This window comes from Vigna radiata, chromosome 5 (genome assembly GCF_000741045.1).
Source record: "Vigna radiata var. radiata cultivar VC1973A chromosome 5, Vradiata_ver6, whole genome shotgun sequence".
NCBI lineage: Eukaryota > Viridiplantae > Streptophyta > Magnoliopsida > Fabales > Fabaceae > Vigna > Vigna radiata.
The window spans coordinates 25,266,901-25,282,049 of NC_028355.1; the positions used below are offsets into that span (position 1 = coordinate 25,266,901).

Below are 15,149 nucleotides of genomic sequence, written 5' to 3' on the forward strand. Positions count from 1 at the left end.
TCTCTCTCTCTCTCTCTCTCTCTCTCTCTCTCTCTCTCTCTCTCATTTCCCGTGAGATATTTTAATATATATATATATATATTGTAAAAAAATTGTGATATATTAAAAAATATTTTAATAAATAAGAAAACGAAAATTACCAAATTATTTTTAATAATAATAATAAGTTATATTTATGAATAATATAAAAAATGTTTATTATTATTATTTATTATTATTGCTATTAATATTATTTTATTATTATTAATAATTATTATAATCCTTTCAAACAAACCTGTTATTATTGTTAACTAATTAAAATGTGATGTTTAACAATGAGTTTCACTTACCACGAAACCAAACACATTGAAAGTTGCACCATCACGCCAATTCCTTCCTGCATAGGACCTACGAGCTTCAAAAACTATGAAATCGGTTCCATGCATAACATAACCGATTTCATGCATAACAAACCATACACAAACAATAAAACATAATCATACATTGGGATATTTTGATAAAAAAAAAAAAAAAAAAAAAACTTTGTTAACTTCAAATTTATTCGTGAGAAATCAATAAAATGTGGTTGTGGTATAAAATATTAGCTTGTGTTTTTTATTTTTGAAAATCATTATTATTGTTAATTGTCACATTTATGTGTCTTTAAAGTGTGAATACAATTTTTATGATTAAATACTGTAGTCAGAAGTCCAATAACTACACTTTTTATATAATTTTGTATCGTTGTATTGGTTTATGTAAATAGGTATAAATAGGAAAAATAAAATTAGAGAAATTATTTAAATGTTAAGTGTATGATTAGTTTGTTACTTAAACAACAAAATATGTTTATGATGGTTGGTTAAAATCAAAATATGTGAAGGGAGGGGAAAGTTTAGTAGGTTGATAAATATTGATATACACCAAGTATAAATAACAAAATATATTTTATATTTTTTTCTCTTGTAAACAACCTTTATTAATTTATAATGGTTACTTCCTTAGTAATATTTTTCATTATAGTTTTCAACGTCATTCATTATTATTGAAACCTAACTAGAATGACAAAGTTTCGTAAACTCGTTGATAATTTAATAAGGATGAATTGGTATTTTTAGTCATCTATCCATTTTTTTTTAACTCTGATGAATTAAATCCTTTTTAAAATAAAGAATAGTTACTGTGCCGTACAGTATCCCGGGGATCATACGGTCTCCTAGGCATCACTAGGCCGACCATCCAGGTCGACCAACCACCAGGCCGATCATCCAAGCCGATCATCTGGGTCACCAGACCGATCATTCAGGCCGACCATTCGGGTCACCAAGCCGAACATCTAGGTCGACCACCAGGCCGACCATCTGGGTCACCAGGTCGATCATCCAGGCCGATCTTCCAGGTCGACCAACCACCAGACCGATCTTTTAGGTCGACCAACCACCAGGTCGATCATCCAAGTCGACCAACCACCAGGCTGACCATCCGGGTCGACGAACCAGCAGGTCGACCACATGGATATATTATAAACGATAATAGTTCATTAAAGCCCCTAATGGAGGTTAAGGTGTGATTAGGTCGTCATCAGGTCCACGAAAGGTAAAAGCCCATTACAACTAGTATAAATAAAGGTCTTAGGTATGATTTTGGACCACGATATATATTATGCACACTACATGCATCCTTTATATTGATGATCGTTCGATCACTTTTACTGACTTGAGCATCGGAGTGCCTTTGGTAGGTACCCGCCCCCGCCTGGCTTGGAGAAGAAGGAAGGAGGGAGAACGAACAACCTTGACTTTGAAGAGGACCATGATGATCGTCCGGCCTCCAGCAAGTTCCCATCAGGAATGTTATAAGGGACCTCCAAACCCGACCGAAACATTAATGGCGCCCACCGTGGGGTCGAGCTTGTCTTCCCTATTGTAGCCACAAGGAACCAGTGAGTGATGCTTCAAAAGGACGTCAACACAACCTTTCGACCTCAACCGCTAGGCCTCAACTATTCGGCCCATCGGCCTCAATTGCTCCGCCCATCGGCCTCAACCATCTGGCCATTCGGCCTCAACTGCTCGGTCATTCGGCCTCACAGGTACTTAGCCAAATTTGGCGGCAACCCTTCGGCCCATCGGCCTCAATTGTTCGGCCCATCGGCCTCAACCATCCGGCCCTTTGGCCTCAACTGCTCGGCCATTTGGCCTCACAGGTACTTAGCCAAATTTGGTAGCAGGTATTCGGCCCATCGACCTCAATTATTCGGCCCTTCGGCCTCAATTGCTCGGCCCATCGGCCTCAACCATCCGGCCATTCGGCCTCACAGGTACTTAGCCAAATTTGGTAGCAGGTATTCGGCACATCGGCCTCAACTATTCGGCCTCACAAGTACTTAGCCAAATTTGGTAGCAGGTATTTGGCCCATCAGACTCAACTATTCGGCCCTTCGGCCTCAATTGCTCCGCCCGTCGGCCTCAACCATCTGGCCCTTCGGCCTCAACTGCTCGGTCATTTGGCCTCACAGGTACTTAGCCAAATTTGGCAGCAGGTATTCGGCCCATCGGCCTCAATTGTTCGGCCCATCGGCCTCAACCATCCGGCCATTCGGCCTCAACTGCTCAGTCATTCGGCCTCACAGGTACTTAGCCAAATTTGACAGCAACTCTTCGGCCCATCGGCCTCAATTGCTCGGCCCATCGGCCTCAACCATCTGGCCCTTCAGCCTCAACTTCTCGGTCATTCGGCCTCACAGGTACTTAGCCAAATTTGGCGGCAACCCTTCGGCCCATCGGCCTCAATTGCTCGGCCCATCGGCCTCAACCATCCGGCCATTCGGCCTAAACTGCTCGGCATTCGGCCTCACAGGTACTTAGCCAAATTTGGTAGTAGGTATTCAGCCCATCGGCCTCAACTATTAGGCCCATCGGCCTCAATTGTTTGGCCCATCGGCCTCAACCATCCAGCCCTTCGGCCTCAACTGCTCGGTCATTCGGCCTCACATGTACTTAGCCAAATTTGGCAACAGGTATTCGGCCCATCGGCCTCAACTATTCGGCCTATCGGCCTCAACTATTCGGCCCATCGGCCTCAATTGCTCGGCCCATCGGCCTCAACCATCCGGCCCTTCGGCCTCAACTGCTCGGCCATTCAGCCTCACAGGTACTTAACCAAATTTGACAGCAGGTATTCGGCCCATCGGCCTCAACTATTCGGTCCATCGACCTCAACTATTCGGCCCATCGGCCTCAATTGCTCGGTCCTTCGGCCTCAATCATCTAGCTCTTCGGGTAATCGTGAATCTTCAACAAAAGAATCTCGGCCGACCTTTCCGAAGGTCGACGACCGTGGATCTTCAACAATAGAATCCCGATCGGCCTTTCCGAAGGTCGGCGACCGTGGATCTTCAACAATAGAATCCCGGTCGGCCTTTGCGAAGGTCGGCGACCGTGGATTTTCAACAAAAGAATCCCGGGTGGCCTTTTCGAAGGTCGGCGACTGTGGATCAACAACAAAGGAACCTCGGTTGGCCTCACCGAAGATCTCCACAACATCACTTAAAGGCAACAACAAATCAAGCCACTCGTCCTTTCCAGGAGAGCCACCTACTAAAACCCATCGCATCATTGACATCATGATCGGGCTTGGGGGGCTGATGTACCGTACAGTACCCCGGGGACCGTACGGTCTCCTAGGCATCACTAGGCCGACCATCCAGGTCAACCAACCACCAGGCCGACCATTCGGGTCACCAGGCCGAACATCTGGGTCGACCACCAGGCCGACCATCCGGGTCACTAGGTCGACCACCAGGCCGACCATCCGGGTCACCAGGCCGATCATCCAGGCCGATCTTCCAGGTCGACCAACCACCAGACCGATCATCCAGGCCGATCTTCCAGGTCGACCAACCACCAGACCGATCTTCTAGGTCGACCAACCACCACGCCGATCATCCTAGTCGACCAACCACCAGGCCAACCATTCGTTCGACGAACCAGCAGGTCGACCACATGGATATATTATAAATGATAATAGTTCATTAAAGTCCTTAATGGAGGTTAAGGTGTGATTGGGCCGTCATAAGGTCCACGAAAGGTAAAAGCCCATTACAACTAGTATAAATAAAGGTCTCAGATATGATTTTGGACCACGATATATATTATGCACACTACATGCATCCCTTATATTGATGACCGTTCGGTCACTTTTACTGACTTGAGCATCGGAGTGCCTTTGGTAGGTACCCACCCTGCCTGGCTTGGAGAAGAAGGAAGGAGGGAGAACGAACAACCTTGATTTTGAAGAGGACCATGATGATCGTCCGGCCTCCAGCAAGTTCCCATCAGGAATGTTATAAGGGACCTCCAAACCCGACCGAAACAGTTACAAAATTATTTATTTTATTGCATTATATAAAAAAATACGATCCAATAAAAATAATTTAACATGAAAAATTAATAATTATTTTAATCTGTTTAATTAAAAATACTAAGTAATACATTAAAGTTTAATAAAATATTTACATTCTTAAATACATATTAAAAAGATAATTTTAAGAATTCATAAGAAGAGAAAATTTGTCGTTAACCCTCTGAGTCTGGGAAGTCAAAATTAGTCCAGCAACATTTCTTCTTACACTTCCTAATTTTAGAATGTAACGATTTCTTTGAATTATATATGGTTAAATATATTTTTAATTTTTTAAAATTTGATATTAGTCTATTTAAAATTTTAAACTAATTTAGTCTTGTATAATCAAAATAATTCAGTTATTTAAATTAAATTTTATTAAATTTATATGATATATTAAATATATTTTTAATTTAGTATCAAAATGAAAATATGTTAAAGTGAAAATATGTTGATATAAACCACTTATTTATCTAAAATTAAAATATTAAATTAAGTCAAAGTTTTGGAAAATACCTATTTTAAAAAAGACATGTTTAATCTTATTTTAAATTATATATTTTAGAATATAAATTTATAAATTCATAATATAATAATTTGTAATAAAAATCTGAATTCTAAAAATTTATATTTTAAATTATGTAATTCAAAATACATTATTTATTTTGTATTTAACGTATAATTTAAAACACGCGAATTTATAATTATAATAATTTTAAAATATAAAAATATTATTTAATATCTTATATTATAAGATGTGAAATGTTTTTTAAATTTACCATTGTTATGGATTATACATTCCAAAAATGGTTGAATTCCATAATATAAACCTGTAGTAAAAATTCTTTAAAAATAAAAACTTGAAAATTTTAAATTTATGAAATTAGATGTTAAATATCTACATTAGATTTCTCAATAGGCATATAATTTTCAATACTTCCACCTGTAACATCCTAATAAATATAACCAAAGCTATAATTCATTTTCAGGAGTTAACATGAACAATAAAAGAGAACAGTAGTGAATAAACCGAGAGGTGAAAGGAATAGGAGAATAGCATTTAATTTAAAACTGTACAATCAGTTCAATTAAGTAAGATATTTACAAGTTAGACCGAACGATCTTAGACTAAGTTCATTGACCGAACGGTCAATCATCAAAAGTTCCTATACATAGCATCTACAAAATATAAAACCAAGNGGAACAACTACACTAAGGACCGGACGGTCCTGCATAACTCTCGGGCATAGCTTCTGCTGCGTCTTCCAGGTTATCCTCCAAAGTAGCTTCCAATGTAACTTCTAAGTTATCCTCTGCTCACACCCAAAAAGAGTGATCATTGCAATTGAAAAGAAAGACCGAACGGTCGGATACCGAACGACAACATAGGCAAAGACACAAAGAATAAGGGTAAGCTTATGTAAATTTAATTAATGATTTCAACTTACATGTAAACACTTAAACAAAATCAAATCAACATGTTATACACTCCAGTACTACACATGCATACTAAGTTCATCAATTTATAACCGACCACAACGACACTGTCCGGACGTATGAACATGTAGCTCGGTCGTCCCTAGCACCCGGTGTGGTGTAGTAACTGTCTCTCTGATCAGCTGCCACCCGAGGTTAGCCCTCAAACGGTTATCTACTCATATAACCGCGGACCTCCTGCCATTCCCACGCATGAGTGACCTCTCTCTACCTGAGAAAGCGTCCTCACGGAATATCAGGAACAAGGACAACACCTGAGTCATTCCCACATTCATACTTTACCAATCTATACTAATTCATGAGTCATTCCGCCGGTGGAATTCTCTTACTTAGTCAAATTCAATCAGTGTTCATTATTACTTCCAAACTGTTCGGGTGCTGAAAGGAGTACCAAATACCCAATACCGAATCACAACCAATAGTGACCGAACGGTTTGAATCAAAAAGGGGAAGCTGAGTCTCAAGAATTCAAGTAAGTGACCGGACGGTCATAGTAAAGGTATAACTGAATAACAGAAGAATACCAAATGGTTGATAAGATAGTTTTAGCAAAGAATGAGGCCATGACTCAGAGATTGACGATAATGGATAGTCATTCGAACGGTTTGGCAAGAATATCATACAATAGGCATTAACATGATCAAAGGGTTGGTCTATGACTAAACACTTATCAGACCGGACGGATCAATAAAGAAGAAATTCTTTTAAAAGAGTGAAAGGACATTAGTCCATTTAAATCGGACGTTTCAATAAATAGAGTCTCACTAGACCATTCAGTCATTAAGTGACCGGACGGTTTTCAAAAAGGAAGAATATCAGATTGTAAGTTTCAAATGTTAAGTGCCAGCCTAAGGCTGAACACTTGTAAGGCCGAACGCTTGGTTTGTGACCAACATTCTTAAATAGCTATCAAAGAAACACTTAAAGGAAACCAATTTAGTTTTAGTAACTATACTAGGCCGATCAATCATAATAGACCGAACGGAACAGGGAAGACCGAACGGTCCTAATGACCTTCGATCTCAGATTCACATTTTCTCTAAGTTTCATACATACTCTTATCAGTACAAAATTCATAGTTCATACTTATCATACAACTCATACAACAACATACCATATTCAAATCATAAGAAATCAAGCAACATTCTTTAGATATCAAACATGCATTAAATCAGGCATACTTTCAACCATACAGAAAATCATAAATTAAACTTTATAAGCTTCCCTTACCTCTAATTCCAGCTAAGTCTTGAAAAGCAAGTTGGTAAGGACTATCCCTTCTAAGGCTTTCCAAAGTCAGACGCAAACTTGAAACCGGACGGTTTAAGAGAGAGAGGAGACCACCAGAAGTCTTCAGGTGTAGTCTGAAGGGTGATCGGAACAGTAAAAGGGTTAGAAATTTTAGAGAGAAGGTAGGAAGGTTTTAGAGAGAAGGAGGAGAATTTGAGATTCTCAGAAAGTTGGGTTTGAGGAAGAAGATGAAGTTTGCATGCAAAAGGGCGTCAGGTCTTCAATCTCACCTTATATACCGCCTCCAGTCCGAACGGTTTGGCCAACTCCAGCGTGACACCTGACTTCCACTCCCAGGGGTTCTCTGTTATGCTGCTACTGCACGGATCACGAGGGGAAGGGAATTAAAAAGGTTGGCAGAGTTTGTCTCCCACTTACCAGGGGAGAACCGGACGGTTGACAAGTGTATTCCACTAAGAAGGGTATTAAATGGGGTGTGACACCACCTACCTAAAAAATGGTTAAATATGTTTTTTTCCTTAATTTGTAGTGAAAATTGAAATTAGTTCCTCTTCAAAACTTTGTTTGATTTAGTCTTTCAACTTTAAAAATGTATGAATTTTGTTTTTTTAACCAAATTTTGTTGACTTTAATTAATGTTTTAAGCGCGTTTCGCATTCGGGTTGTTTACATTGTTTGATCCAAATTTTGTTGACTTTAATTGATGTTTTTCTCATTTAATAACATTAAAACAAATATGTGTCAAACACAATGTAAACAATCCAAATGTAATCATGAAACGCGCTTGAAACATCAATTAAAGTTAACAAAATTTGGTTAACAAGATTAAATTTATACATTTCTAAAGTTGAGCACTAAATTAGACCAAAGTTTTGAAGATGAACTAATTTCAATTTTCACTAAAAGTTAAGAGACCAAAAACATATTTAACCAATAAAAAAATAACCTAGAAATTCATAATTCATAACTATTTTTCTTATCCATCTAAATCAAACATATTATCTTTGTTCATATTTGTTTTATTTTATTTTTATCGTGTGTTAAACCTAACCGTGATTTTTGTTTTTGATTATTCATTCTTTTTATACCTGAAATCAAATTATGATCATACTGATTACATTAAGGAGTAGATATGAAAGTAGGTGAAAAAAAAAATCTTTTTAATTACTTGTATACGGTGGGTTAAAAAATAAATAAAAAGGTAAAAGGATATGAAAAATAAGAACACGTCTTCCCTAATAAATTTTATGATTCAATAACTTTCCTTGATTTAATAAAAAAACAAAGTTGTGAAAATTTTTATTTTTACTATTTCAATTTTTATTAAAAAAATGAAATTTACTCGTCTTCCCAATTGTAAAATGAAAATTTAACGAATTTATATATTATAGTATAATAAAATAGTGACACAGTCAAAATAGTTAAACTTTATATTGACAAAAATATAATATCTCATTTCAAAATAATATAATATCTATAATTATATATTTATATATAAAGAAGAATCGTATTTTTTTTTTCTAATTTTTAAGTAATCATTATTTTAAATTAAAAAAAATTATATTTTTATTTTTATCTTTCAAAAAACAGTTAATCTAAATTTAATTATTTTGTAAAATATTTAAAGTTTAAAATGGTAAATATTTTACTATTATATCATTTTAATATTTGTTTTTTAAATTCAAATAAATATTTATAATATAAAATTATTTTATAATAAAAATATACAATTTATTTTATAGACTAATAAATTTACAAGTAGTTCGTATTATATTTTATATATAATAAATATAGAAAAGTTAGAAAACTTTATAAATAATAATAATAGTAATATTTTGAAATGGTCGAAGGTCACCAGTCAGATTGTAACACAGCTTCTACGTCCGGAATCTCACGAAAATCGCCACCACCGTCAGGTCGGTTTTCTAATATTGGATTTGTTTTTTTTTTTTTCATCTTTGAAAGATTATTGGCACCAGATAGCTCTTTAATGAATAAAAAAGAGGGGTGTTTCGTTTTTTAATTATCGATCTTTGAGAGAAGAGAACATGACAGGCATAAATTTATAAATTGACGAGGATATTTTATGTAAAATTAGAATTTTGTTATTCGTTTTTACAATTAATTATCAGACAATTAGAAAATCAATGTTTTTGTGTGCATCTTATAAACCTAGGTTTTTATAACTTTGTTGTTTAACCGTTTTGTTGACTATAACTTTATTGGTGGAGGTTTTATTTATATGGGTTATATGTTGAATTATCTTGATAATATTTCATACATTTATATTATCTTTTGGAATTTATGCAATGAAGCTAATATGGATACCAGTGATTGGAGAGGTGAGTTGCAGCAAAAATCACGCCAAAGAATTGTCGACAAAATGTAAGATTCAATCTTATGGTCTTAATGATTTTTATATTGACAACATTTCCAAGTACTCTGATGAGCATAGCACCATAATTGTAATTCTATAATTAAAAAGTTATTAAACTTGTACTCAAATGTCTGCCAGGTTAATAAAACAATTAAATAGGTTCATTTTTTCTTGTAAAATGAAAATTTAATAAAATAGTGATTCTAGTTTTAATGTCATAATTAAAGTGTAGGGATGAGGTTTAGCAGGATCATTGATGATGAGGTTTAGCTGAATAAAGTCATTAACAAGAACTGTCTATAGAAATAGATTGGAACAGGGTTCAACTAACAATTATAGAGCATAAGGACATGAAAACAAATTAATGGAGAAAAGATGAAGAGATAATACTTACATGGTGTAAGAAACGGGTCGGCGACTACTAGAAATCTGCTGCTTGCACTTCATTCGTGATATTTAGTCTACTATAATTGTTTTTTGTTTTGAACATGTCTATGATTTCAATAAGGTCTTTTTTACATTTTAACAAGCTTATAACATTTTATGATTGTCTATTGACCATAAGTTTTCTAGAATTTGTATTATTTAGTTATTAAATTGCTTTTCTTCATTTTCTGTAGAATGGACACTTTAAAAAGACATGTTTCTGTTTCTGGGCCAGAGGAATTGCATGAACTTCAACAGCTTGCTCAACGGTTTGAAGAGAAGATTTTTACTGCTGCAACAAGTCAGGTACGTATTTGATTATAGATTTATCAATTTGTGATTATGTTTACAATAACATTCCATTTGAAATATTGATGGTATAATGTGATATTTCCTTATTTCAGTCTGATTATCTACGAAAATTATCTTCAAAGCTGCTTATCATGGAGAATAAATCTCAGGGCAGCATGGCCAATGCTCCAAATCAAGGTGGTCCAAGTAATAAACCTCCCGATCCAGATTAGCTTTTAAAAATTTTCCATTGATATTAACATCTCAAAATTTATCTCTAAAAACATTGCAATGTCTGTGTCTATATCCGTTGTTGACTTGCAATTTTGGTTTCCTTTTCCATTTCCGATAGGTTTTAGTATCTAAAGAAAAATTTATTTTTAATTGTTTGGTTTGAACTTGAACACCAAATATATGTTAAAGAGGACTTAACTATTGCAACAGGAGGATCAGTACGAGTATTAGATGTGCAAACTAAGACGTTGCAAGGGAAGAACATTCGCTGCTATGGGATGAAACCCAAAATACGACTTGGGAATTAGAGGAGGTTATGAAGATTGAGTATCCTCGTTTTTTTGGTAAGTAAAACAATTTTCGAGAACTAACATTCTGTTGAGGAAGGGTGAATGTAAGACCCAGGAAAAAATGTGATAATAAGGGAATAAAGATGTTTCGAGACTTGAGGGTTATTGTTTGCTAATTGGGTTTATTGTCTAGATTAGGGATGATAATGTGTTGGGTCGGGCACCGTTAGTGTTTACACACAACCCGATCCACATTCAAAAAAGTATTCACTACCTGTCGGATACCTGCATAAAAAAACCTCTTGATTTTTTCCAATGTGCAGATATATATTTTCAACCCGCAAATATTTAAAAAAAATTATGATTTTCAAAAAGGTCCAAATTAAATTGAAAAAAAAAACATATAATTTTCAAAAACAAAATTGGGTGCCTAAACCTTTTATTTTCAAAAATGAAAATGGGCCAAATTCCACCAGTAACACCAAATTCCACCAGATCTGTAAAAACATAACAAAACCAGATCTCCTTCTTCTGCGTCAATCACTGTCGGTCGATCCTCCTCACGTAGGTCATTCGCGGCATCGAGCTGTCGCGACACGTTCACGGTCTAGGGTCGCTCTCGCTTTGTTCGTCGTCGTCCATACTTCGATTTCGCACGGAATGGAACACACGTATTTGGATCAGACATCCGTTGAGAGCGGTGCATTCATAATCACGCGACGGACGCTCGATGACGCCGTGAAATGGGCCTTGCGGCTCTTGCGTTAGCTTGAGGAAACCTTAGGATTGAACTTCCTCCTTCTCTGACGACAATGCGAATGAAAGGAGAGTGTGAGAAAAAAAAGTGAGATTTAGGGTTTGTTATTTCTTTGGCACAACAAAGGGGATACAACATCTGGTTAGAAAACAATTTAAAGTAAGAAAACCTACCTAATAGGTAAAATTGTAATTTCATTTTTCAAATGGGTAGCAGATACTCACGGGTACGGATAATGTGATATCTGAACCCGACCCATTAACAAATGAGTATTAAATTAGCTGCTACCTGCTGATACCTTTTACTTGCGGATACTAAATATCCGCAACGGATTTTACTCGTGGATCCGGGTGCAGGTTTTTTTGTCATCTCTAGTCTAGATGTTTCTTAGAATTGAAATTGCTATGATAATTATTTGATGTTATTATTAATATGAATACATGATTGATATGTTATTAATTTGGTGATTTATGTGTGTGATATTACTAATGTGCTGTGTTGGTTTGTTGATAGAATGATGGTTTAGGATGAAACGAGTGTGAGTTCAATTCTAAAGAGAAAAAGAGTTAAATGAGAACTTTATTTTATTTGTATTTTTGGCCCAAGAGCAAAATAGTCTTTGTACCTTTATTAATTGGTGTAGAAATTAATATAGGGGGTGTGAGATGTAATAACATGCAAAATAATAAAGAAATCTAAAATGTAGAAAGATGGTTACGTGAATCTTTAAGAGATTTGGTGGTTGGTAATATTTTAAAAAGTAGATAACATAAAATAAGAGAGAAAATCTTGGTGGTTTTATGCATTAAGTGAGAGATATTATTTTAACCAAAAAGATAGATAAAATAGAAGAAGATAAAAAGGAAAAGAAAGGAAGGGATTGCACATTGTTACCCTAATACTAAAAACGAAATTGAGAGAGATAAGGGAGAGAAGAAACGTTTTCTAAGAAAAAAGAGGAGGAGTTGCAGAAAACCTTAGTGCACAAGAGGATTTGTGGTGTTTTTAGAGTATAGATAAAGCTCTAGTATTGACCAAGGTATGCGGAAACTTATCTTTGTTTGTTGTATGCTATGCATTCTTGATTTTCTTGCATGGAAATCCTTGTTTTGATATATGTTTATGTGATTATGATTATTTGGTGTTATTGCTGGAAAAAAATTGTGTATGCATGATGATAGGGTTTATATTATGTTTGTGTTGGGTTTCTCCTATGAAAGTATGTATGTTTTTGTTGGATTATCCCATGATAATATGTATTGATGCTAAGGGAGGACAAATGTATGTTGTTTGAGGTTTTTACCATACAAATATAAGTTGTGAAAAGTGGTACGATGATCATATATTGGGTTATAATTTGCATAATGATGGGTTTTGGATGATTAAAGTGATGTAATGTATGTATTAGAGTCTGTTCATAAGGGTATGTGAGACTTCAATGCATGTATGATGTATGTGTGTTTACAAAGTTGAATTTTGTTTAGGATGTGTTTCGATTCGGCAATAATCGATTATCATTAGTTATAATTGATTATTTGCGCATTGGTTTGTGAGTTGAGTTTTAGGAATAATCGATTATCTGAGATGAATCGATATCCTTTCATGTGTGATGAATCGTGGTGATTTGCTATGTAGAACCACTGAGATAGTCGATTATCTTAAGTGATAAACGATTATGTATTTTTACTGGAAACAATGTAGTTTGATGGAGAATGAACGTATACCAAGCTTCTTAAGGAGTTGTGGAATGTGATAATAATCAGATAATGAGATTAATGGTTGTGTTTAGGATTAGTTTTGACTTGTGCTTGAGATTGTAGCATGAGTGAGGGTTGAGGTGTACCTGAGTATGTGATTGATAAGCATGAGAGTGAAGGATAAGTCTACTAACTGTACGTAGTAAATTTTTGTGCTATCTGCGGATATGTACTTCTTTTTGTCTTGTGTGCATCGAAAGGGTTGTTCGGGTATTAAGCCTTCCTCGTGTGGGGTGATGGTGTGGTCATTGTCCTTGCGTGATAGAATTACATTTTTCTTAGCTGGATTGCGGGACTATTTGAGCTTATCGGTAGGGAAAGCTACGAATTAGTCTATAGGAGCAGTTATAGGCGGGTGAGGTAAGGTACAAGAGTGAGATTGATTATTTGCACTATGGTGTTATGATTTGGTGATGTTCATAATGTTATTCATGACTGTGATAGTAATAATGGTGACGTATCTATGATGGTGATCATAGTAATTGAGATGCTCAAGGTGATGCTATGTTGATAGTAGTGTTACTATATTGATTAAGTAAGTAGTTAGCTTAACTGCTAATGAATTGATAGACCAAGGGTCTATGTGTGAGATGTTAGTGATGACATCAAAGTTCAAGGGTCAAGAATCGAGGATTGAAGATTAATATCAAAAATTGAGTAATTCATTATGATTAAGTTATGTTAGAGGATTAGAAATCTTGTTTGTTGGGATGGGGTGGGTTATGGTTGATATGTTTAATGTGTTTATATTTAATGTGTTATGAATAAAACTATGGGTGATGATCGTATAATGTGTTATATGTGAACAGATGATGTTGCAGATGGTGTTGAGGCATGGTAAATTCGAGAGGTGACGGTGGACAAACTTGATATTTTTATTTAAAGTTATTGCATTTGAATTTTGTAAGACAATGTATTTTGAGTTATTTTATTTTGTTTGGTTATTTTTATTAGATGAGTATTTTTGGAACTGTTTTGAATAAATTAAATATATTATATATCTAGGTTTCTTAATTTCCATAAAATTAGAACATTAAATAAACAAGTGTTATCTTTTAAAATTGAGAGATTAAGTTAAATTAAAGTATTCACGATTTTCAATTTTCACTTAAGAGAAAAGAAAAAACATATTTAACTTTATTTTAAATTATATATTTTAGAATATAAATTTATAATATAATAATTTGTAATAAAAATTTGTATTATAAATTATGTGATTCAAAATACAATATAATTTAAAATGCGGATTTGTAATTATTATAATTTTAGAATATAAAAATATTATTTAATATCTTATATTATAAGATTTGAAATGTTTTTTAAATTGTTTATGGATTTCCCATTCCAAAAATGAATTCTATAATATAATATAAACCTCTACTAAAATTTATTTAAAAAAACTTGAATATTCTAAATTTATGAAATTAAATGTTAAATATCTAAATTGGACTTGGCAATAGAGATATCATTTCCAATAGTCAATCATTAGACATAGAAATAACTTAGAAATTCATAATTTCTAACTATTTTGCTTATCTATATAAATCAAACATATTATCTTTGTTTTAACGTTGAAAGTCATATTTGTTTTATTTTATTTTTATTGTGTTTAGACTTAACCGTGATTTTTGTCTTTGATTATTCCTTTTTTATGTGTGAAATCAAATAATAATCATACTAATTACATTAAAGAGTAGATATGAAAGTAGGTGAAGAAAACTTTTTTTTAATCACTTGTATACAAAAGGGTAGAATAAAAAAGGTAAAACATATGAGAAATAAGAATATGTCTTCCGTAATAATTTTGTTGCTTCAATAACTTTTCCAATGATTTAATAAAAATACACAGTTGAGAAAATTTTTATTTTTACTATTTTAAATTTTAT

The 15,149-nt window shown here is 34.5% G+C and overlaps 1 protein-coding gene across 1 annotated transcript; it reads left to right on the plus strand.

Moving 5' to 3' along the window:
- The first annotated feature begins 8,986 nt into the window (after window positions 1-8,986).
- Window positions 8,987-14,204, plus strand: LOC106760784 (mediator of RNA polymerase II transcription subunit 15a-like). The gene is made up of 5 exons (XM_022781177.1): window positions 8,987-9,047; window positions 9,447-9,516; window positions 10,129-10,240; window positions 10,339-10,423; window positions 14,073-14,204. Exons 2-5 carry the CDS (start codon window positions 9,452-9,454, stop codon window positions 14,102-14,104), a joined length of 294 nt encoding a protein of 97 aa, XP_022636898.1. The 5' UTR covers window positions 8,987-9,047; window positions 9,447-9,451; the 3' UTR covers window positions 14,105-14,204.
- Window positions 14,205-15,149: the final 945 nt, after the last annotated feature.

Excerpts from the sequence above, each read along its gene's own strand:
- LOC106760784 (XM_022781177.1), top strand. The coding sequence starts at position 9,452 with ATGGATACCAGTGATTGGAGAGGTGAGTTGCAGCAAAAATCACGCCAA. Across the intron at positions 9,517-10,128 it reads CAAAGAATTGTCGACAAAAT|AATGGACACTTTAAAAAGAC; the intron begins GTAAGATTCAAT and ends CATTTTCTGTAG. Across the intron at positions 10,241-10,338 it reads TTACTGCTGCAACAAGTCAG|TCTGATTATCTACGAAAATT; the intron begins GTACGTATTTGA and ends TCCTTATTTCAG.